The following is a 24,503-nucleotide window of genomic DNA, read 5'->3' as shown; positions in this document are numbered from 1 at the left end:
CATTATGATATGATAGAATGCAGGGTAGTAGCTCTACTTTTGTATACTTGCTAAGAGTTGCTTTGTGGCATAGCATATGGCCTATTTTAGAGAAGGATCCATGTGCTGCTGAAAAGAAATTGTATTTGCTCATTGAAGGATGAAATATTCTATATATGTCTGTTAAGTCTAAGTTCTTGATTGTATTATTGAGTTTTATATTTCTTTGTTTAGCATTTGTTTGGCAGATCTATCCAGTGGCAAAAGAGATGTGTTAAAGTCACCCAAAATTATTGTATTGTGGTCTACTCTTGAACTTGAGAAGAGTTTGTTTGGGGCATATATATTTACAAATGTTAAGTCTCCTTGGTGTATGGTTCCCTTGAGTATGTAGTGTCCTTCTTTATCTCTTTTAATTAACTTTAGCTTGAAGTCTACTTTATTTGATTTGAGGATAGAAACCCCTGCTTGCTTCCAAAGTCCATGTGAGTGATATAATTTTCCCCAACCTTTCACCTTCAGTCTGTGGATGTCTTTTCCTATGAGATGAATCTCTTGGAGGCAGAATCTTGTTGGGTATTTTTAATCCAATCTGCTAGTTTATGTCTTTTGACTGGTGATATTAGGTCATTAACATTCAGGGTTATTATTGAGACATGATTTGTATTCCTAGCCATTTTTGTTTATTTTTGGTATTTAACTTGACTTGGTTTCTCCTCTGATTAATTTTTCCCTTAGTGTAATACTTCACTCTGCTAATTTTCATCGTTGCTTTTTCATTTCCTCTTCATGGAATATTTTACTTAGGATGTTCTGTAGTGCCAGCTTTCTAGTTGTAAATTATTTTAACTCTTGTTCATCATGGAAGTTTTTTATTTCATCATCAAATCTAAACTTAATTTTGCTGGATATAAGATTCTTGGATGGCATCCATTTTCTTTCAGAGCTTGGTAAATGTTGTTCCATGATATCCTGGCTTTGAGGGTCTAGGTTGAAAAATCTGCTGAGATACAAATTGGTCTCCTCCTCTCTTTTGTGGCTTTTATGATTCTATCCTTATTCTGTATGCTAGGCATTTTCATTATATTGTGCCTTGGTGAATATCAGTTGTAATTTTGTACATTTGGCTTACATTTGTAAGCCTCTTGTATTCGGTTTTCCAATTCATTCTTTATGTTTGGGAAAGTTTCTGATATTATCTCATGTAAGAGATTGTACATTCCTTTTGTTTGAAACCATGTGCCTTCCTCTATCCCAATAATTCTTAAGTTTGGTCTTTTGAATCTGTCCATAATTCTTGGATATTCTGTTCATGGTTTCTTACTATCTTCACTGTGTGGGAAACTTCATTTTCCAGATTGTATACTTTGTTGTCATTATCTGACATTCATTCTTCCAAGTGATCTAGTGTGTTGGTATTGTTTTCTATTGAATTTTTTACTTGGTTTAATTTTTCCTTCATTTCAAGGATTTCCGTCTATTTTGATTTTTTCCAAAGTCTATCTCTTTCTTGAAATAATCTTTTGCTACCTGTATTTGCTCTCTTATCTCTTTGTTGGAGTGATAAATTTTTGCCTGTATTTGCTCATTTAGGTCATTCTTTCACTGATCATTTTAATTATGAATCTTCTGAACTCCTTCTCTGACATTTCATCGACTTCGCTGTCCATGGGTTTTGTTATTATAGTGTCCTGGTTTGTTTGGGGGCACTTTCCTCCCTTGTTTTTTCATGTTGTCTATGTGTCTTCCTTTCTTGCAATGTGGATCTGAGATATTACTGTTCCTACCCTATATTCTTGTAGTACCTGTGCAGATTGTCTGTACCTCACCTTGATGTTGAGCTTCCAGACCCTGCTGGTTTCCCTCCACTTATGCTATTGTGATTAAAGATGGTGGCAGCAATATCTGAGGTAACTCAAGATAATAGTAGAGGTGCCCCAAGATGGCTGCAGTGTGGGCTGGGGATGTGGCTCAAGCGGTAGTGCGCTTGCCTGGCATGCGTGCGGCCCGGGTTCAATCCTCAGCACCACATACAAACAAAGATGTTGTGTCCGCCGAAAACTAAAAAATAAATATTAAAAAAACTCTCTCTCTCTCTCTTTAAAAAAAAAAAATAGATGGCTGCAGTGTCTTACAGAGATGGGGCTGAAAGGGTGGGCCTTACACTGTCTTTGGGATGCCTATTCTGAGATGCAGCTGCTCCTAGGCTCTGTCTTTATCAAAAAGGTTGGGGCTACTGCAAGGGGAAGGCTATGGGGATACCTGCAGTGTACCAAGAGGAAGTGGGTTAGGCTTGGGCTCCCAGGTTGTGGGAGGTGGCAAACTTGGACCTACTCTGGGCGTGGGTCCCGCATTTGTCTGTGTGGGTGGATCTGGGCCATACCTGAGCTCCTGCAGTGGTCTGCTGGTCAGAAGAGGTGGTCTTGTGCTGGAGCCTGAGCTCCAGCGGGTGTCTACTGGTGGCGGGGTGGAGCCAGGCCTACTGTGAGCCTGGGTCTCACACAGGTCAGTGTGGGTGGATCTCTGTGTAGTATAATTTGAAATCAGATATTGTGGTGACTCTTAATATTCATCTTCTTGCTGAGGATTCCTTGGGCTATTCTGGGTCTTTATTTTTCAAAATAAATTTTAGGTCTGTTTTTCTTCTTTTATGTAGAATGTCACTAGTATTCTGATGGGGGTTGCATTGAATCTATAGGTGACTTTTGCTGATATGATCATTTTGACAATATTAATTCCAAGAACATGGAAGGGGGGGTCTTTTAATCTTCTAAGGTCTTCTTTAATTTATTTCTTCGGTGTCCTATAGTTTTCATTGAGGAAGTCTTTCACTCCTTGGTTAGTTTTTTTCTCAAATATTTTATTTAATAATTTTTTTGAGGCTATCATGAGTGAAATAGCTTTCCTTGGCAGATACGTTATTGGAATATAGAAAAGCAGTTGATTTTTGAATGTTTGTTTTGTATCCTGATACTGTGGTGAATATGTCCTGATACTGTGGTGAATATGTTTATGAGCTCTAGAAATATTATGGTAGAGTTGTTTTTTTTTTTTTTTTTTTTTTTTTGTGTGTGTGTGTGTGAGGCTTGTGGGGTTCCTACATATAGGATCATGTCCTCTGTAAACAGAGATAATTTCTACTACTACTAGTACTACTACTACTACTACTCTCCCTCCACCTCCTCCTCCTCCTCCTCCTCCTCCTCTTCCTCCTCCTCCTCCTTCTCTTCCTCCTCTTCTTCTTCTTCTTATTATTATTCTTTTTCATTTGTATCCCTGTATCTTGCCTAATTTTTCATGCTAGAGTTTCAATAACTATGTTGAATAGAAGTGGCAAGATTGAATGTCCTTGTCTTTTTCCTGATTTTGGAGGAAATGCTTTCAGTTTTCTCCATTCAGTATGGTGTTGGCTTCAGTTTTATCTATAGCCTTTATAATGTTGAAGTAAATTCTTCTATTTCATGTAATGTCCTTCTATTTCTACTGTTTTTGCATGAATGGGTGCTGGATTGTGTCAAAGGCTTTTTCTGCATCTATTGAGATAATCATATTATTCTTGTCCTTAATTCTATTTAAGTTGTGAATTACATTCATTAATTTGCATATGTTGAACCAACCTTGTGTCATGGACATGAAACTCACTTGGTCATGATCTACTATCTTCTGAATGTGTTTTGAATGAGTTTTAATAATATTTTATTAAGGGATTTTGTATCTAGGTTTATCGGGGATATTGGTCTGTAGTTTTCTTTCCTTGTCTTTGTCTGGTTCTGGTGTCAGGGTGATACTAGCTTCAGAGAACGAATGTGGCAATGTTTTCTCCCTTTCTATTTCATGAAATAATTTGAAGAAGATTGGCATTTATACTTCTTTAAAGGTCTGGTAGGACTCAACTGAGAATTTATCTGGTCCTGGGCTTTTATTTATTTAAAGACTTTTAAATTTTGCTTCAACCTCATTGCCTGATATTGGTTGGCCTGTTCAGGTTTTCTGTATCTTCATGATTCAATTTGGGCAGTCACATGTGTCTAAAAATTTGTCAATATCTTTTAGATTTTCCAGTTTCTTGGAGTACAGATTTTAAAAATAGTTTCAGTAATCTTATGAATTTCAGAAGTTTATGTAGTATCTCTCCTGCTTTCATGTCTAATTTTGTTGTTTTGGGTCCTGTCTCTTTCTTTTTGGTAGTTTGGCTAATTGTTTATGAATCTTATTTATCTTTTCAAAGAAGCAACACTTTGTTTCATTGATTCTTTTTGTTTTATTCTCAATCTCATCAGTTTCAGCTTGAATATTAATTATTTTCTGTTACTTAATAAATTTGGAATTAGTTTCTTATTCCTTTTAAGTACCCTTCAAATGTAACATTAGATTATTTAGTTGGGATCTTTCTGTTTTATTTTTTAAATGTGGGTACTCAGTGCTATAAACTTTTCCCCTTAGAATACTATGAAGTACTGCCCAGAGATTTTGATACATTGTGTCTCTGTTCTCATGTGTTTCTAAGAATTTTTCTATTTCTCCTCTGATTTTTTTTATGACTCATTCCTCATTCAAAAGTGCATTATGTGGGCCTGGGGTTGTGACTCAGCAGTAGAGCACTTGTCTAGCACGTGCGAGGCACTGGGTTCAATCCTCAGCACCACATAAAAATAAATAAATAAGTAAATGTCTAACTACAACTTAAAAAAAAATTTTAAGTGCATTATATAAGTACTGACTCAGTGGTAGAGCACTTGCCTAGCACGTGTGAGGTACTGGGTTTAATCCTCAGCACCACATAAAAAAATAAATAAATAAAATAAAGGTTAAAAAATGCTTTTCCTTTTTTTAAAAAAGTTCATTATATCATCCCCTGATGTTAAATAAATGATTTCTGTTTTTTATTTTATCTTTGATTTCTAATCTCATTCCATTATGATCTGATAGAATTCAAGGAATTAGCTTTTTTGTTATAGTTGTTGTTGTTAAGACTTGCTTTGTGTCCTAAAATATGGTCTAATTTAGAGAAGGTTCCATGTATAACTGAAAAGAAAGTGAATTTGGTTATTGATGAATGAAATATTATATAGTTGTCTATTAGGTATTAATATTTTTTTCTTAGTTCTGAGGATTCTTAGATTATGTCTGGATGGCTATCTACTGGTCAGAGAGATATGTTGAAATCACCCAGTATTATTGTATTGGGCTTTATTTGAACTTTATATTGAGTAGGATTTATGTACATAGATGCACTAACTTTTGGGGCATAAATATTTACAATCATTATATGTTGTTGTATGATTGCCTTAACCAGTATGAAGTGACCTTTGTCCCTTCTGATTAATTTTGGCTTGAAGTCAGATATGGGAGTAGCTATTCCTGCTCACTTTCAGTATTCATTTGCATGGTACAAATTTTTCCATTCTTGTACCTTCTTGCCATGGACATCTTTGCCTATAAGGTGAGTCTGTTGTCAACAACACCCAGTTGGGTTTTCTTTCTTTAATCCACCCTGCCAATCTATGACCTTGAAGAGTTAAGACCATTTATATTCAGTGTTGTTATAGAGAAATAATTTTTATTTCCTGCCATTTTGACACATTTTTAATGTTTAATTCAGACTTAATTCTTTTTCCTTTTTTACTTTTTTTAGTTGTTGGCGGACACAATACCTTTATCTTATCTATTTATTTTTATACTAAATGAGAATCAAACCCAGTGCCTCACATGTTCGAGGCAAGTGCTCTACCACTGAGCCATAACCTCTGCCCCTTGATTCTCTTTTAATTGACTATTCTAGTGATATCTATCCATTTGCTGGCTGTGATATTTATGATTTACTTCTTCAGCATGTAATATTTCACTAAGTATGTTTTGTAGTGATGGCTTGGTGGTTATGAATTCTTTTGTTTCTCCTTATCATAGATGGTTTTTATTTTACTTTCAGATGTGAAGGATAGATTTACTCTATATAGAAATTTTGCTTGCCACCCATTATGTTTCAGGTCCTGGTATATATTATTCAAGCTCTCCTAGTTTTTAGAGTCTGAGGGGCTAAGAGATTAGCAGAAAGTCTAATATTTTTAACTCTAAATGTGACCTGCTATTTTTTTTTACAGTTTTAAAAATTATATTCTTGTTCTGCATATCAAATATTTTAATTGTATTGTGTCTTAGGTTGTTGGGTTTCTTTGGTTTATTATGGTTCTAAATGCCACTTGTATTTGGATTTCCATCTCATTCCTAAAGTTTGGAAATTTTTCTCATATTAATATTATTTCATTGAAAATGTTATATACTCCTTTGGTTTGTATGTTGGTTCATTCTTCTACACAAATGAGTCTTAGATTTGGTTCTTAATTTTAACCCAGATTTCTTGAATATTTTTGTCATGGTCTTTTAGCATCTTGTACTAGTGAGGCAAGCACTCTACCAACTGAGTTATATCCCCAGCCTGCCTTTTAGCATCTTTATTGTCAACTTTACATTCAAGATTATATACTTTGTTGCCAGGTGCACTGGTGCACACCTATAATCCCAGTGGCTGGGAGGCTGAGGCAGGAGGATCTCAAGTTGAAAGCCAGCCTCAGCAAACAGACTCAGCAACTCATTGAGACCCTGTCTCTAAATAAAATACAAAAAAAGCCTGGGAATGTGGCTCAGTAGTTGAGTGCCCCTGAGTTCAACACAAAGTGTATCTCGCAAAAAGATTATACACTTTGTGTTTGTGACCTGAAAAAAATCAGTTTTCTTTAAGGTCAAACCTATTATTGATGCCTTTAGCTGGATTCTTAATTTATATTAAATTTAAAATTAAAATTAAATTTAATGTAAAATTTATATTAAATTTATATTAAAATTAAAGTCTTTCATATAGAGGATTTGTTTGTTTTCAGAATAACTAGCTCTTTATTGAAATGATTTTTCACTTCCTGTGAATGGGCTGCAAAAATGTTGGCCTGCTGCCCCACCACTGGAGTGAGTAGGTCACAAATTGGTGGGTTTGAATCTGGACACACTCAGCAGTGGCTCATGTTACTGGGTTGCTTCTCTCTGAGCCCTTTGTGGGGTATACTGCCTTGTGTATACATGAGGGTCTCTGCTAGCTCCTTGGGATTATCCTCAGGTCTGTGCTAGTAAGCTTTGACCAAACAAACAATGAAAACAATGTAGCATGTAGCAGAGGAAAAGTTTATTTGGTGCTCACAGTTTCAGAGGTCACAGTCCAATAATAGCCAACTCCATTGGTCTAAAACCAAGAAGGGCATAATGAAGAAGGCACTCACTGGGAACAAATTATAAACCTCAAAGACATACCCTCAGTGTTCTACCTCCTCTGGACAAACTCTACCTGCCTACAGTTACCGTGTAGTTGATCCATTCTAGTGGCTGAACTCACTGATTATTTTAAAGCTCTCATAATCCAATATTTTCACCTCTAATCTTTCTTCCATTGTCTCATGCATGAATTTTTGAGGAACACCTCATATATAAACCATAACACCTTCTATGATTCTGTGAATCTGAATGAGAAATAACAGGTAACTCTGGGACTGTTTGTACCCTCTGAGAGTTGATGAAGCAAACTTCTATGGTTGCTACAGTTCTCTTGCTAGCTGGTGCTTGTTAGCCCAGAAGCTCAAGTTTGTATCTGCTGGCTCTTTTTATTGGCTCTGGGGGATCAGGGTATAGGGCACAGGATTCAGGGCTTTTACAGGCTACTCTGGATCACTAAGCACCTACTCCCTCTGCTGGAGCTTATATGTGGCAGCTCTATCTAAGCATTTGGTGGCCATCTATGTCAGTGGGGCCTGTGAGTGCAGGTTATGTGTGAATCTTGTGGCACAAAAGCCTCAGCCATAGCTGCTGCTTCTGTGCACCCAGATTTTACCTGTCACCTTGACAAGGTAGGGTGTCAGTTGGTCTGTCTTCCTTGGAGCACCTTTGGAAGATCTGGGGAATGCTGGTCTGGGGTAGTGAATTGTTCCTGGTCAGCTCTACCGCACTCCCCCTGTCTGTAATGAGGTGAAGAGGGGTTTAGTAGCCTTTAACTAGCAGAAATCCTTCTACAACTATTTCCTTTTAGACAAATTACGGAGACAACCCATTTCTGAGGTAGTCCCTCTGATTTTATTTTTTACTACCTGCAGGTGGGGAGAAGCTGATTTGATTTAATTTATTCTAGGTAGGCTGGCCAGCTGCAGACTCTACAAAATGGCTTCTCTGCCCTGCAGAGCTTTCTCCCAACAATTTGGACTGAATTGTCTCCTTCACTGTCTCTGCTGCTTCTGTCCTGTTTTAACTTGATCTGTCTTTTTTTCCCCAGCTACTGTTAAGGAAGTAGTTTATGGGCTTTTCCTCTCCCTCTTTCTCTCTTTGTTACCCCTACCCCCTGGCCCTATTCTGGTCAAAGTTCAGTCTCAAGGAATGCTTTCCTGATTATCTGCCTCACTACCCAATTTCTAAGTTCTGCTAAATCTCAAGCTGTCCAATATTGAGTTTTAGAGTATTTACTCTGTCACTCACCTTTATGGTAAGTGGTTCTTTCACATCTTTGCCTGTGAAAGAGTCCAGAATTGTTGTCTAGATTTGCTCTGCCATCTTGAGTTATAAATCTCAAAAGGGTATTTTATAATATTTTGTATCTTTTCTGGACATACTGTTGTGGGTAAAAAATAAAATATATTGACTTCTTAATAATTTATTTTTGAAACTATGAAAGACCTACATATATTTGGATTATTTCTATGAAGTTTTCTTCCCGCACTATTATTTTTTTAAATATTTATGTTTTTAGTTATAGGTGGACACAATATCTTTATTTTATTTTTATGTGATGCTGGGCATCGAACCCAGTTCCTCACACATGGTACACAAGCACTCTACCTCTGAGCCACAACCCCAGCTCCTCTCACATATAATTCATATTATTAAAATCTTGATGTATTGTCTTAAGACTTGATAATAAGTATGGGAAAATAAGTCTTCACAGCCCTAGGTAATTAGCACTGAAATTATTTTAAAAGAAGCCAAAAAATGGAATGTAGAAATTAATCAAGTAAAATGTACCAGCTTTTTCTTTAAATATGCTTTGCATAGTTAAGCATTATAACCTTAAGTTCCCTTATGTTAAACAATTATTAAAACAATGCAGGCAAGTACAAATTCAAGAAAATTATAATTTTACAAAATATTCTTTGCTGATACACTTAAAACAAATTTAGAAAAATAAATAGAAGACTTAGTGCCCTGTCATTTTGAGTCTGATCTTTATGCAGAAGATTGTCAGTCCTTAAAATTAACATTGACACTTGTGTGACTCATCCCTTAAGTAGGAACTTATGATCACAGAGGACACTTCTTTCTACTGAAAGAAAAGTCAGTCCTTGAAGAATACTTCAAGAAACAAACTTTGATCTGTTGCAATCAAGAATATTCTGACCAGGGACAATGGCACACACTGCTAATCCCAGCCACTGAGGAGGCTGAGGCCATTTGATATTAAGTTAGAGGTAAGCCTGGGTAATTTAGCAAGACCCTGTTTCAACATAAAATGAAAAGAAATAGGGCTGTAGCTCAGTGGAAGAGTGACCCTGGACTTAATCCCCAGTACTGAGAAGAAAAGAAAGAAAGAAAGAAAGAAAGAAAGAAAGAAAGAAAGAAAGAAAGAAAGGAAGGAAGGAAGGAAGGAAGGAAGGAAGGAAGGAAGGAAGGAAAGAAAGAAAAAGAAAGAAAGAAAGAACAAACGAACAAATGGTAGAGAAAAGTCTGAACTAAATGACTGGATAATATCACTTTTTTTTTTCTTCTTGTGGTGCAGGGAATTAAATTCAGGACCTTGCACATAGTAAACACATATTCTACCACTACCTTTGCTCCCCGCCAAAGATAACACCATGCACCTTCTTCATCATGCACCTCCGCAGCTCTGTTTTTATGTTGTCAAATGGAACAAAAAGCATTAGATCAAAAAACTCCAAAGAAGATATTTCTTCCTCTCCATGGACCAGGCTAGGATATTAACAAATGGATTCCCACATTGTGTCATAGACACAATCCCAATTAAAATTAGCTTGCAAGGGATCTTAGAGTCCTAGTGAATATATGTATAATTTCTTGGTTTTAATACAACTAAATGAGGTAAATTGATGCTCTATGTCATATTAGAGAGATTTCCCATTCAAATTTAAACAAATAATTGGCAGCAACAGCAAATAACCAAATTAAATATCCTACTAAAATGTAACAGAAAATGTTAAGTGTCAACTGAAACTAGAGAATAAAAGGAGTGAATAAAATGAAAACTGCTAAAATGGAGAAAGTATACTGTCGAGTAGACATAATAAAAATGGCATATACTAAAGACCTGAGCGCCATCACTGTTATAAGACTAAATTCATAGTGAGTATTCTTTAGATTTACATTCCCAAAGTTATGTTCTGTGGAAAGCACACCCCCCTGGCACGTGCTCTCCATGTATGGAAAAAAGATGGCATGACATAAAAATAGCAAATACTCTTTGCCCTTGGACTTTTTAGATCTTTTAACATTCTGTATTTGGTAAATGGAAGGAGAGATTATGGCATTTCCTTTTTTCATCTTTCTTTTTACCAAAGGTCACTTTAGCAGAGGATGTAGCTAGTTTGTTACTTAGCATAATACCCTGCAGGTGACTTCACATTAGGTTACTCAGATTTCAAAGGAAATTATGTAATATTTTTTCTAGTTAGAAGAAATTTATAGATTGAAACCAAATTGAAATCATACAATACCATTATTGAACTGGGTTAGCATATGTATTTATTAGTTTCTAATTATGTTTATAAGTATATTGATATTTGGAAAATATAACTGTTTACAACTTTTATAATTATAAGCAATTATATAAAACACGAAAATTGGTAAAATATCCCATAAACAAATACAAAACTATTCCACTGAAAGCTATCACTGTCAGATCAATCAATCAATCAATTAAAGAAACCAAGGACTATGAGCTAGCTGACTTTTAAAGTATGTGATCTTTCCTCAGTATTATTTGTGACAACAAAACTTTGCAGATAACTTGTATTCTACAAAACAGTTACTTAAATCATGATATATTCAAATTGTGGTATATAGAGTGGAATACTGTAGCTATTAAAAATATTTGTAGATAAATATGTGATGATGAAATAATTTCTTTAAGACCTATATTATTATTCAGTAAGTAAATAGCATGCACAAGTAACATAGTGTCAGCAAAGGTGATATCCATATTGTGTGTGTGTGTGTGTGTGTATTAAACTTTTTCTGTAATTCATTTGAATTACATGAAAGGAAAAGGACTTCTGTCATTCTAATTTTACCATATCCATATATTATTTTTAGCTTTGCAAACTTGACAGTTTCTACCTGAAATATTAATATTAAAATATCATACTCTAAATCCCTACTGCTTTTTGTGCTGCTATATTAATATGATCGATGTCATGGATATAGGAATATGTTGAGAATACTGTTAAATTTTTAGGGAGGAATGAGAACTCTGGACTTTTAAGAGATGAGATAGCTCAGTGGATGAAGTTAGAAAATTCTGGATTGAATTCTGAATCTTCTGTTCATATAAATTAATCAGATAAATTAATCAGTTAATTCATGGAAATTTCTTGGCATAGGATCTCATACACAGTAGCTTCATAAATAGTATTTACATTTTAATCAATATAATTTTAAATAACTATATGACTCCCTTCACCTTTTTGTGTATGGTAATAAAATTGAAAGTGTAATTTTGTAAAGTAGGTTAACCCTTGTTTGAATATCATGATATTTGAGCTAAAGTTTTCTCAAGGTTGAGTTTTAAGAAAACTGGAAGACTATTTTTGCATCCTCTTGAATCATTTGATTAGAATGTCCACCATCAGGTTAGATGGAATTATCTGAACTAGAAAGGAAATAGTAAATGGAATCAAAACTTACCTAATAACTTTTTCTGTGATCTGGTGAATTGTGGTTTATTTCCAATTGGATTGTTAAAGATAGCTATATAATGTTCTCTAAATTAAGGCTTTATTTTAAAATAAAACAAAATAAAAAGCACACACTTCTCTTTTTCATATGATCACAGAGGGATCCGAACCATTGTTGATAGAAAATTATTGGACTTTACTGAAAATCATTCCATTTGAAAAGGAAATTTAATCACTGCCATTCTAAAATGTTCTCTCTTGAAGAAGATGTGTCACTGGAATGACAGTGATAAAATAGAGCTATCTTGATTTGTACACTTTTTATATTATTATTATTATTTATTTTTGTTTGTTTTTTAACCTCTGTAAAACCCAGTGATTTGTGAACTGAGCTCTGGGTGAATCAAAAGAGTACTGCCTAGGACTTTGTATTTATTAATTGCTTTATAATGCAAAATGTATTTCTTGTCTTCCATTTTAGTCCTGATCAATGTATTTTTTGTTATCATGACAGTTCATTCACAACATATTCAGGTTTCTCTTCATCATTCGTAAGCAATCTGATTTTGCCACATATATTTCCTTGGTTTGCTATAACAATGAAACCAAGAAAACTTGAAACTTAGGACCAAAGAAAAAAGAAAGAAAGAAAAAGGAAAAGAGAAAGGGAGAGAGAATTAATTAAGCACACACATTGAAAACACCCTGAAATGTTTGACCTCTAGCAATGGATTCAATTCCAAATACTCATGTTTTAAATAGACAGACGAACAACTTTAAAAATATGTTGAAACACTGACCAAAATAAATAGCAAATCTTAAAAAACAAAGCTGACTTTTTTTCTTCAGTGTGCTTGTTTCACACTCACTTTATTAAAAAGTTGAAAGATGGAACTGCCAAACGTATACATAGATGAACAGGAATGCTGCGCTAATAATTTCCAGTGGAAGTCATCCTTCAGCTTCCCTGTGAGGTCCACTCTCCACTGTGAATGCTGCTGCACTCTTGTTAAACCACTTTGGAATAACCCATTTATTCACACAGACAAATTGCCCAAGACAATTCTGTTAACCTTGTTACAGATTGGCACTTATCATTTTAGATTATATCAGATTCTGCAAGATTATCTGTTATATTGGGTGAGGAAAAAAATTTTAAGTTCTGCCAGTGACAATTTTCCTCTAATTTAGGAATTCCTATTTCTTGTAGAAGCCAGCTGGAAATAAGTAAAGCATTACAGAACCTTTCTTAGCTGTTGGCCTGGAGAATACACATTCTCTCCAAAATATATATCTTTGGCACAGTCTAGAAGTAAGGAATCTCGGGTAATCTCTATGCTGGCCAAGTGTGAGAATTATTATTTTTAACCCCTAAAACACTAAAATCTCTCCCCCCCCCCATTAAGGAATACAAATATAAATTAGTGTTAGTTTAGTTAGGGTTTTTTTTTTTAATGTAACTAAAGTTTAAATAAATACCTACGATATTTTTGCTATTGGTTTTCTGCATCTTTGGAAGTCTTCAAGATGACATTTTATTGGATTTATAGCTTGACGAGTTTCACAGTTCTTTTAGGATTGTGTTTAACATGCACAGATTAAGAGTTCCATAAACTCCCTGACAAACTAGTTGATTATATAACCTAAATCCACATACTTATACCATGATACCACATATGGCCCAAAAACCTAAGTAATCTAAATAATATTCAGAGTGACAAAAACTAACTAGCACCAAAAAGTGCTTAAATGACTTTTCTGAAGTCCTGAAATGAAAGGTAGAAACAATATTTTACCAATAATTTTCAAGTTTGGCATTTTACCATAGCATTTTAATATCTAAGACTAGATACAGAAATCTTGTTTTAACCCTGTGTTCAAACTCACATACTATTTCAAACCATAACTTAATGCAAAAAAAAATAGAACATATTATGTAACAATAGTTACTAGCTAACAGTATTTAGTGATTATTTCAATATATATTTTCAAGATGATGTACTTAAAGTAAAATCTCAAATTGCTTTTTCAGGAAACATTCCTTTCTACTACTAAAGTATGTAATGCTTTTTTTTTTTTCATTTGAGTTCTTTTGTATTAAAAGCCAGTTAGAGAGTTCCTATCATAAACTTCAATTTAATATTTTTATAGTTCTTTCTTTCACATTCATTTTGAGAAGCATAAAGAAATGTTTGTTTCTACAATAGAAGAATTGTAATATTCAGTGTCACAATTCAAGCATAGCTGGCCGTGCCAGTTAAAGAAAAACATGCTGATTGTTGACTGTTTACTAGATAGCAAGACTGTAAGACATCCGCATATGAATAGATCTCCTGGATTTCAGAGTCCACAGGTGTGGAAGCAACACAAGGATCAAATACCAGTGAAAGGAATAAATGTCTCCTTTCTAAAAGTGAGAGTGGTTAGTGGTGTTTTTGTATATCCCATTAGGGCTCCAAGTATGTTGTCCAGAAATACAAGAATTACTTCTTAGTCTAGAAGATAGCAACGTTCTTTGGTGAATTTGACAGATACGGCAAGAAATAGATTATGCCATAAGCAATTATGGAAATTCCTACATGCTTTATGAATTTTCAATGGCAGAAAGAAAATTTTATACTTTATAAAAGTAGATTCCAATTGTACTAGGGATAACCATTGAAGAACCTACGGGAATTGTGGGTAACCATTTTCTTCCTTACTTGGGCACTGTACAGATTTGTAGATGGCTGTTCATTGGTGTGTTTATAGCCTCTTTTCTTTGATTAAACATGTTTTACACATTTCAGTATATTTCAGAGTATGTTACCATTCAATAGTATTTAGTGAGTCACTAAAGAAATAGTATTCATAGAAACAGTGGGAAAATACATATACATTATTTTTAAAAGAAGTGGACTTTTTTTTTTTTTTTTTTGGCAGGGGCAGGGGCGGGGGTCGGTACCAGGGATTGAACTCAGAGATACTCAACCACAGAGCCATATCCCCAGCCCTTTTTGTATTTTATTTAGAGACAGGGTCTCACAGAGTTACTTAGGGCCTCACTAAGTTGCTGAGGCTGGCTTTGAACTCGAGATCCTCCTGCCTCAGCCTCCTGAGCTGCTAGGATTACAGGCATGCACCACCATGCCCAGCAAAAGATGTGGAATTTTTGATAAACATTTAAATATATTGAAAAAGGAATATTCCATGTAAAATAATTGACTCTTAGCAACACAGTACATTGATATCTTCTATTTAGCACTTGCTTCCTCAACAAGTTATTTATCCCATCTAATTATACCATGACTTAGACCTAATCATCCTCCATTTCTAAAATGTATCAGATCAGATTTCAGAAACTTTCATTTCATCAGACTACAGTTGTTCAGCAGCATGCACTGACTGCTTTTGAACATACAGAAACTATGAGAGCAATAAATGTCTCCAAGTAAATGGTCATTACTTGAGAACACCTACAGGGTGTTCAGGGGTTCATTCAAGATCTTCATCACACTTTCTACGAGTGAACCTCCATGTTCATTTTCTTGCTGCAGTTCAACTGTCTGTCAGTGCTTCACAATTCTTTTATCTTCTATAATAGAAAAGAGGATTTTACACTTTGCCTTGTCCAACTGTTGGACTTCATAGGCATGCAGAATTCATCTCGCCCCTTCTTTTTAAATTTTTTTTGATGTCACAATTAAGCATTTATTAAGAATTTTATTGTTTTTATTTTCTATAAATTTCTACTTTCTATCATTTGTCTATATTTTAACAAATCTATAAACTCGTTAAATCATTCTGACATATTGGCCTTTCTTTGTCAGTATGGGCAGACCCTTTCTTCTCAATGCTGTCATCTAATTTGGCAGAAATAATTTCCCCAAAGTTCACCTTTGTGTCAATTACTAGAGCATGCTTGGTCATTTTCATTAAAAAAATATAACATCTGAGATAAGTAAAACTTACTCTGTATTTCCACAAACTAGGACATTGCATATTCTTCCCCACATGGATCCTTTTATATTAGTTTCTTTTGATAAAATTTTCTTTGGCAAAATCAAATCAATCAACTCTTATAAAATTGCATAAGAATCACAGAAATAAAGTAGAGATTTAAATAATGGAAGTGATATAAAATTTGATGATGTCTATCTCATTTTAAAGGGAGATGAATTATTGTTATTACCAGGTTGATTTGCTGACATTTGGATGTGTGGATCTCCTTTCCCAAACTATTCCTCTAATCATTTTGATATTCCAAACTATTCAAAATATTGAGCAGATTTTTCTTATTGTAGTTAGTGTTTAACATGCAAGCTACAGTGCAGATATTATATAATATAGCCTTAGAAATTGTCACTAATTCCCAAGGCAAGAAAAGATCTATTCTGTTATTAGAGAAACATAAGTTGAGATTATGTCAATATATCACTCATGAGTATCCAAGTATAAGGAAGATTATAATTTTCTCAGGTAGCATGAAATATCACCAAGTCAAAACAAATTTTATTTTCAGAGACTTGAGGGCTTATATTTAGAGGGGAAGGAGGGATTTACTAACATTGATTTTCCTTGTGCCTTATTATCTCTGACAAAAAAAAAATCAATCTCCTGCGCTCTAAAATTATTAAACAATTTTCTAACCTGTTTTAGTTTCTTTTAAAGATTACTACTTCCTTTTTACTCTAGTAAACCTGGAATATCAGGACTGTTTCCTGGGCAGAATGAAAGACTTCTAGTTCATGAATTCATTCATGAGGTGTTTTGTTGCAAAGGTCCTTCGGGGCAACAGAATATTTTTCAGACAATGCAAGGCTGTCTTTTTAAAATACTGTAGTCAGCAATTTTTCCTTGAAAAAAAAAATATATCCATGGCAAGTTATCTGGTATTTCTTTACCAGCTGCTGGTAAATTGATGTTGACATTTCAGTATTTTGGCCTTTGGCGAAAGTCTACAGTGCTGCCTTGTTTCAGATACATTTTCAATTTACTTGATATATATGTGAAGAGCAAGATTTAAATTTACTGGAAAGCAAGACTGAAAGATAGGAAGGAGAGTGAGGCCGGGCAAGCGGGGATAGAAACTGATCCAGAATCTGATGAAACACTCCAGGTACTCACCCTTCATATTAAGCAACTAGGAGAATCATGGCCCCAATTATATAGATGAAAGCATATAGTGCATACAGTAGAGAGACCGAAGCCCACAGGTATATAAATTAAAAGTTTATATTACATATGATGGAAAGAACATAGTATTTGGAATCAAAAGACGTCTATGATAGACTGCTCTCTCCTATGTCACCTTCTCCATGAATCTCTCCCTGGTCATACTACTTGAATGGCAAACAATCCTTCCCAAACTTTCCCCATTCTAAGTTTTCTTCTTCTTCATCATACCTGCTGACATGTAAAATACTTCTATCTTATGTAAAATACTTATATTTTACCTCTTTATATTTTTGCTCCTCCCTTGATCATGAAAATGTGAGCTTCTCAAGGGTATTTGTTCTTTTCTGTTTTGTGACTCTCACATCCTAGTATCTAGAACAGTGCTTGGCACAATGTCAGCTTCTTGTACAGGCATGTTGAATGAATGAGTTAACTAATTTGCATGTGACTCACTCTTTGCATTATGAATAAATGTGTTCTCTAAAAATGCATACTAGATAATGCCCAGAAAATATGAGGTATTTCACATGCCATTCATTTGTGTTTATTGTTTAATACATGGATCTTCTAGGTGATCTGTAGATAGGGTGACTGTATATCATAGATCTGTTAGGTGATCTGCAAATAGGGTGACTGTTTATCCTAATTTTCCCAAGACTGCCTCATTATATGTTTATAGTTTAGGAATAATTATCATCAACAATTTCTTCCATAATTGCTTGATTTGGTAACAAATTATATGATTACTCTATCTAAACATGAGGCAATATGAATCCTGGCAGAATAATTTATTTCATGCTACGTAACCTGAATTTTAGCAAAACAAAGCAAAAAAAAAAAAAACCACAAAAAAACCTTCTAGTTCATTGTTTAGCTTAATAGTAAGAAAGGAAGATAAAGGATAAATTTGATAGGATGGAGGAAAAGAAAAGATTTCTGTTTCACCAGAAGAGGAACATTAGCCATCAGCCAGTATCAAGTACTGCTTAGGTATCCAAACTTGGAATTTGTATGTTTAAGTTCATACTCCAATTCTAGCACCTTTTAGCTGTAAAAGTTTGGACAATTTGTTTAACTTATTTGAAACTCTATTTTCTCATCTGTTTAAAAGGGATAATAATAGTACTCATGGGCATCCTGTGAGATATTAAAGTAAATATAACCTCTAACTCCAGTGCCTGGCATATAATAAATGCCAAATAAGTGCTAACTACTATTAGTATTGTATGGAATCAAAGCTTACAGAAGGGGTACTGCTTTGATCCCAAAGAAGCAAACAGTAGCTTTGTAGGGCAACTCATTATTTAAATGTTGACCAGTTGGCTAAGAATATGTAAAATTGCTCAGCTTCCACAGCATTTAATTATTTGTATTGCTTCTTATATTTAAATCTTAGATCTTTAAAAACTGTCTGTCCAAGCATTTCTGGTGTCATTCACTCTCTTTCCCTTCAAGCCATACTCTCTAATTTTCTTTATTACTCTTCAATGTCCTTCAATACCCAGAGCTCTGCCCTAGGTACGTCAGAGGTTCTTAGCAATATTGTGCCCAAGTTTTATGGGCAAGCATCTATGTTTCTGACTCATATTTTGCATTGTTTCTGGATGTTGATGCTTATGATTGATTTTTAAGAAATATATAGAAAATTTGGCTAATGGTGTAGGAAAGGGAAACAGCAAAAGAACTTTTAACAAACCTTGTATCTCTCTTAGTGCTCAATTACCTGTGGCAAAGGAATGCAGTCCCGGGTCATCCAGTGCATGCATAAGATCACAGGAAGACATGGAAATGAATGTTTTTCTTCAGAAAAACCTGCAGCATATAGGCCATGCCACCTTCAGCCCTGCAATGAGAAGATTAATGTAAATACGATAACATCACCTAGACTAGGTAAGTGACCAAAACTGGATAAGTCTGAGAAACATAATGTTTTAGTCAGCTTTTTCGCTCTGTGGCTAAAAAGGACCTGACCAGAACAACTATAGAGGAGGAGAAGTTTATTTAGGGGCTCATGTTTCAGAGGTCTTCATCCATAAACAGGCTTCATTCCCTTGGGCTCAAGGTAAGGTTGAATATTATAGTTTAAGAGTGTGGCAGAGGGAAGTAGCTCACATGGTGTCCAGGAAGGGAAGAGAGAGAGACACCATTCTCAGATGAAAATGTATACCTTGTAGCCATGTCCCAATGAATTACTTCCTCTAGCCACATCCCACCTGCCTCCAATTACCACTCAGTTGATCCCACCAGGTAACAATTCACTGATTAGTGTAAGGTTTCTCCTACAAATCTTCTTGCATTGTCTCACATGTGAGCTTTTGGGAGACACACCACATTGAAAACATAACACATAAAAATGCTCTTCCACTTGCATATTACTTTAAAACTTGAGCACTTTGAAGTTATATTGCACAGTTTGGTCCTGAATAAGTTCAATCTATTTAGATATGGTTTACTCTAAATGGCCAGGTTGGTAAAAATGAATCCTAAAGAATAAATTGCTTTGGATCTTGAAGGTGTCTACACAGAGTCAGGTCTAGGAAATAATTAATGCCTTACCACCCAAGATCACTTTGTGAAGAGTTAACAGGAAGCAACCAAATTTTAACTTCAGACCAGTGTCAAGGCAGAAAGATCATGTAAGTTAATACCTGTGGAAAAGTGAGGTTGCATTATGAGCCTCAGACTTCCCATGGTTAACAGCCTTCATTGTGATCCTGGGTACAAATTATCTTTGAGAAGACATAGAGTAAAACATGGCTTTCATGAGGAACAGGTGAATAGAACTACACCATGGGACAAGAGGTATCATTTTTTTCACCATTGAGGATATAATCATATATCTTAAAATGCTAGTAATATTCAGATATTTATATAGTTATAATGTTATGAAATGTTTCCATATTTATTCTCAATTCCTATTATTTAATACAATCTATTATCAATAAGTAGAGTGTGCATTTTAACTAGATGTAGCCTGTGTTTTCATGACAAATACTGATGAATGAATTAGTTTTTATTTCTGTGTCTTTTAGCAGCTCTCCTACATGGTTGTCAGTGGGTGAATTTATGTTTAATACCTTGAGTTTTAACCTGTACATATAATCTCCAGAAAAACCATTTAAATTGTGAAGGATAATTGCCAAAACACAAGGAGCTAAATTACAAAATGTACTTTTTCCAAAGCATAGAAGTCAATGAAATGGAAAAGTTTGGGTTTTTTATGGAAATACAAAAACTCTCTTTTCTGAGCCAAATAATTAACATTTCTAAGAAATAATCAGCTCAAGTAAAATGATAATAATTAAGACAAAAGTTAAGCAATCCTAAAGTAGATGATCTAAATTCATGTATTCCATAACAGCACAATTTTTTTCTCCAATAATTACTTGGAGTCTTTGAAGTATCATCTAGCAAAAAAAAAAAAAAAAGGATTAAGAGAAGAATTTTGTTACAGTTGCATTTTCTCTACTATTTCTGAAAAACTGAGATGAGATCTACATGACCAAATTTTCTGATACCAGATTCTCTTTTTAAACACTTTTATTGTTGTTACAAATTTTAGTCACTTGTAACAATCAGCTTTGATTTTACAGAGGCCTGAAGACATTATCTTCAGATATTTCACCTATAATTATCTGTCATAAAGAAAACTAGGAATGTGAAATAAATGTGAGCATATTTTCATTTTGCTGTCTGTTAGTAATTTCATTCATAAGAACACTTATTGACTTGCATTCCCACAGAGGTGGATGCACTGAATGCATTTTTCTTTTTAATCTTCTCTACCCAATTCCAAAATAAGTTTAAATGAAAGACATAACATGGAAACTGACAAGTACCACCCATTGAATCTGGAAAATCTATCTTTAGGAAGCTTTTAAAAGTTAATAAGTAAGAAGTATTCATTCCCTTTATTCCTTTATTATACTGTTGGGGGGAGGTCTATGTGCATGTGTGTCTTTGTCTTTTGCATTCCAGAAGGTAATATATATGAGTCAAAATGAATACATAAAATAAGTGACTGAAATTGGTTTCTATTAACGTATTATTGAACTTGTTGTGTTCTGTTTCACAGCTGCTCTGACTTTCAAGTGCTTGGGTGATCAGTGGCCCGTATACTGCCGAGTGATCCGTGAGAAGAACCTATGTCAGGACATGCGGTGGTATCAGCGCTGCTGTGAGACGTGCAGGGACTTCTATGCCCAAAAGCTACAGCAGAAGAGTTGACCTCTAGCAGGCTGGCTGGCTGGCTCACATTTCTTTGCAGTTACATTATTTATAAGCACACACACTAGCATGTCTTTCAGACCAAATATTAGCAGATTACATATAATTTAATCAAATTAATTTATTTTTTCCCTGCCAAACATCCAATGTGGTATTTGTTTTGGTAATACAAACATTTTGATTTATACTATAAGGCAAAATTTATATGAATGAATAAGTTGGATCCAGTGCCCTAATAAAAAGAAAATGAAAAAAAAAAAGATCATTAGACTTAAAAACATTTTTTTTTAAGTTAAAGTTAGGGCTGTCTCTAAGGTGCTACTTTCCACTAATACCATTGAGTTATACAGTGCTTATACTACCTTAGCATAGTTTAGTTATATATGGAGAAAATCATGGTTCTTTTTTTTTTTATGTCCTGCTGCAGAATTAGCCCATTTTCTGTAATCTGCAGGAGATGTGTAAACATAAGAAACCTCATAGTGTTGAACAGATTTTTAGAGAATGTATTATGAATTTGGTTCAGATTTAGGGACATCCATAGGAAAAATTCTACTGTAATTATAACCTTATTTTAATAATGGAAAAGAAAGTCAAAGCAGAGACTTTGATCATGTTCATGAACATGTACTTGAACACAAGTATTGTAACAATGAAACACTGTAATGATTTACACTGAATCACCATTGCACTGTTGATATAGTGTAGAGAAACTGTTTTAGAAATGATAACATCCTACAAAATGTGTATTATTTTATCATGTTGTCATTAGATTTTAGCTTTTTAAATATTTTGAACAAAGAAAGCATTGATCCACCCATTTCCTTGTGTCCGTTTAGCAGATTTATGAAAGAGTATAGTGCTTAGACTCACAAATCATAATGAGAAAACTTACTGAATATTTTTCAGCCTTTTCCTTAGAATCAGAAAAGACGAAAAGCATGTAATACTATGGTAGTTTCATTGTGTTTTTTTTTCTTTTAAAAAAATAAAAAGTTTTACAATTCTGTGAAACGTTCAAAAGCCAGCTTAGAATTTTTCTCGTGAGAAAATATTGTACATGATTCACATGGTTTCTTAGATTTTTCAATAAAATATGTAAAACTTCCTTTTGGGAGACAATTCTTCGTAGATCTCTCACACTTCCACATGTTTGGCAAGAAAAGGCACTGTCTGTTTTTGTTCTGAAGTCTCTTCTAAAGAACTCTTATACAATGAACCATTGTGGAAGACAGAGGTAGTATATTTCTTTGGAACAAAGGGCAAACATGCTTGCTTCCCGTTTTTTAAGTTTTCAGGCTCTCTAAAATTGAGGTTCTTTTATTATAATATAGCCTTCCTACATGTGCAGATGTCACCTGGTTCTCTTCATGTTACCCTATGTGAATTGGGGCTCAGAGAACCAGTGCAAGGAAATGCAGATTCTCTGGCCAATTTTATTGCTGTGAGTAATAAAATCCTTTGTCTCTAACCCAGGAGTCTTGTGTCTTCTGCTCTAAAAAATGACTGATGAATTTGATATATTATGAGTAGGGTAAGACCTCAAAACTTTCACAGTACTTGACACTTCTTTCATTATTTTCACCTACATTTAATTAATTAGTCTTAACATTGGGGAAATTTGGTTTCTAGATTTTTCCTAATTATGGAACTCCTTTGACTTAATTGCTGAAATGTAACATTAACCAGTATCCATACATCTTATGAAAGACAGTAGGTGAATAAGAGAATGAAGAAAAATAAATAAGGAAGGCAATCACAATTCCATCCCTTGATTGCTGAATCTATGAGTCTTGGTAGAAATAGCACCACATATTGGTCAATGATTTAGAACATATACAGCATCTTAGAACTAAGATATTACCTCAGACCTCCAAAGTATTTTCTACTAGCTAGTGCCAGAAGTAATTTTTTTAAAAAACAGACATTGCATCATTCTGTTATGCCATCTGCTTCAGGGTGAAAGGGATACTGGTAGGAAATTTACATGAGCATGAGCATTGCCACATTTTATTTGTTATTAAACAAGTTCTCTGAACTGAAACAATGTTGTATGGAATACCAAATCAGTGAATGAAACATTTGTTAAGTTCACAGATGGTATTTTGACAGAAGCATAGCAGGTTGAGAAAGCAAATCTCAATTCAGAGTAAGTGACTATTTCTGTGAGAATAAGCCATTGCATCTCTTTTGATAGAAGCAATTTAATGTAATCAATCTACCATCAAGGTGGCCTGTCCTTCTTCAGAATGGCTCCATATCTTCTCTGCAATTGTTACCTTGAACCCTCAACAGACACTTTATCTAGACGAACTTTGGTGAGTGAAAGGAAGCCCATGTTGCTGAGTCCATGCATAATTTCCTCTCCTGCTATCATTTGTTTCTTTGTCCATAAGCCCATTGATCAAGTATAAAGGTGGCTGGTGAAAGAGATTGGCCAACATCTATAAGACACATCATCTTACCTACTTGATAATTACTGTCCTTCTCTCCCAAGTGAGCTCTTTGGTAAACAGTCAAATGGAATATAAGTATGTAGGCTATTCAAGGATGTTCATCTACATACTCTATCCACCCCCAGATTTCCTTGTCACTAATTTTTAGATCATGCTCCAAGTGCCGGCCAAAGCAGGCAAATCTTGAGCTGCAAAGCACAAATTACTGTATATCATGGTTCTGGCAATTTTTCCTTTCAGATAAAGTGAATTGCCAGATGCACATTCTTTCTAACTAAAAGGATTAAGAATTTTTCTTAGTAGTCCCATGTAATATCACCTCTCTGTGCAGGTGTAGAATACAGCTATAAACCTGAGTGATGCTAGTCTATTGCAAAGAACTATTAGCAAACCAAACCTAGATATTTTTCTATGTCAGTTAATTAGTCATGAGAAAGACTCCATGAGACCTTAGGTAGGTATGAGTTGGAAGAAAGGAGGCAATGCAACCATAGTAGGATCCCTAGTAATAAAATCTGTTTGGAATTTATTTATGCTTTCGGAATGTGCTCAAGATTAATCTGGTACACTTGATGATTGTAATGATGTACTCAGGTAATCAGTGCATAGGCTTTGAGTATCATTCATTATCAAATTTAAAATCCGCAGTAAAGGTTACATGAGAATTTGGTGACAGCCAAGCATTTAGCATTTGCTAAGATCTAGTAGCAAGCCCAAAATGGCTTCTGAGAGCAAAAAGAATTATTTGTAG

At 34.5% G+C, this 24,503-nt stretch overlaps 1 protein-coding gene across 2 annotated transcripts in view; it reads left to right on the top strand.

Annotated features, from left to right (window-relative positions):
- The window catches only part of Adamts19 (ADAM metallopeptidase with thrombospondin type 1 motif 19), a 264,305-nt gene extending 241,586 nt beyond the window's left edge, over nucleotides 1–22,719 (top strand). For both annotated transcript variants that reach the window (XM_026408507.2, XM_026408506.2), the window contains 2 exons: nucleotides 18,782–18,959; nucleotides 21,145–22,719. In XM_026408507.2, the coding sequence (XP_026264292.2) occupies nucleotides 18,782–18,959; nucleotides 21,145–21,296 (330 nt within the window). In that variant the 3' untranslated portion in view covers nucleotides 21,297–22,719. The remainder of the gene's footprint in view (nucleotides 1–18,781; nucleotides 18,960–21,144) is intronic.
- Nucleotides 22,720–24,503: the final 1,784 nt, after the last annotated feature.

Source organism: Urocitellus parryii, chromosome 1 (assembly GCF_045843805.1).
Source record: "Urocitellus parryii isolate mUroPar1 chromosome 1, mUroPar1.hap1, whole genome shotgun sequence".
Lineage (NCBI taxonomy): Eukaryota > Metazoa > Chordata > Mammalia > Rodentia > Sciuridae > Urocitellus > Urocitellus parryii.
The sequence above is the reverse complement of the archived record's forward strand: the minus strand, read 5'-3'. Positions and strand labels throughout refer to the sequence as shown.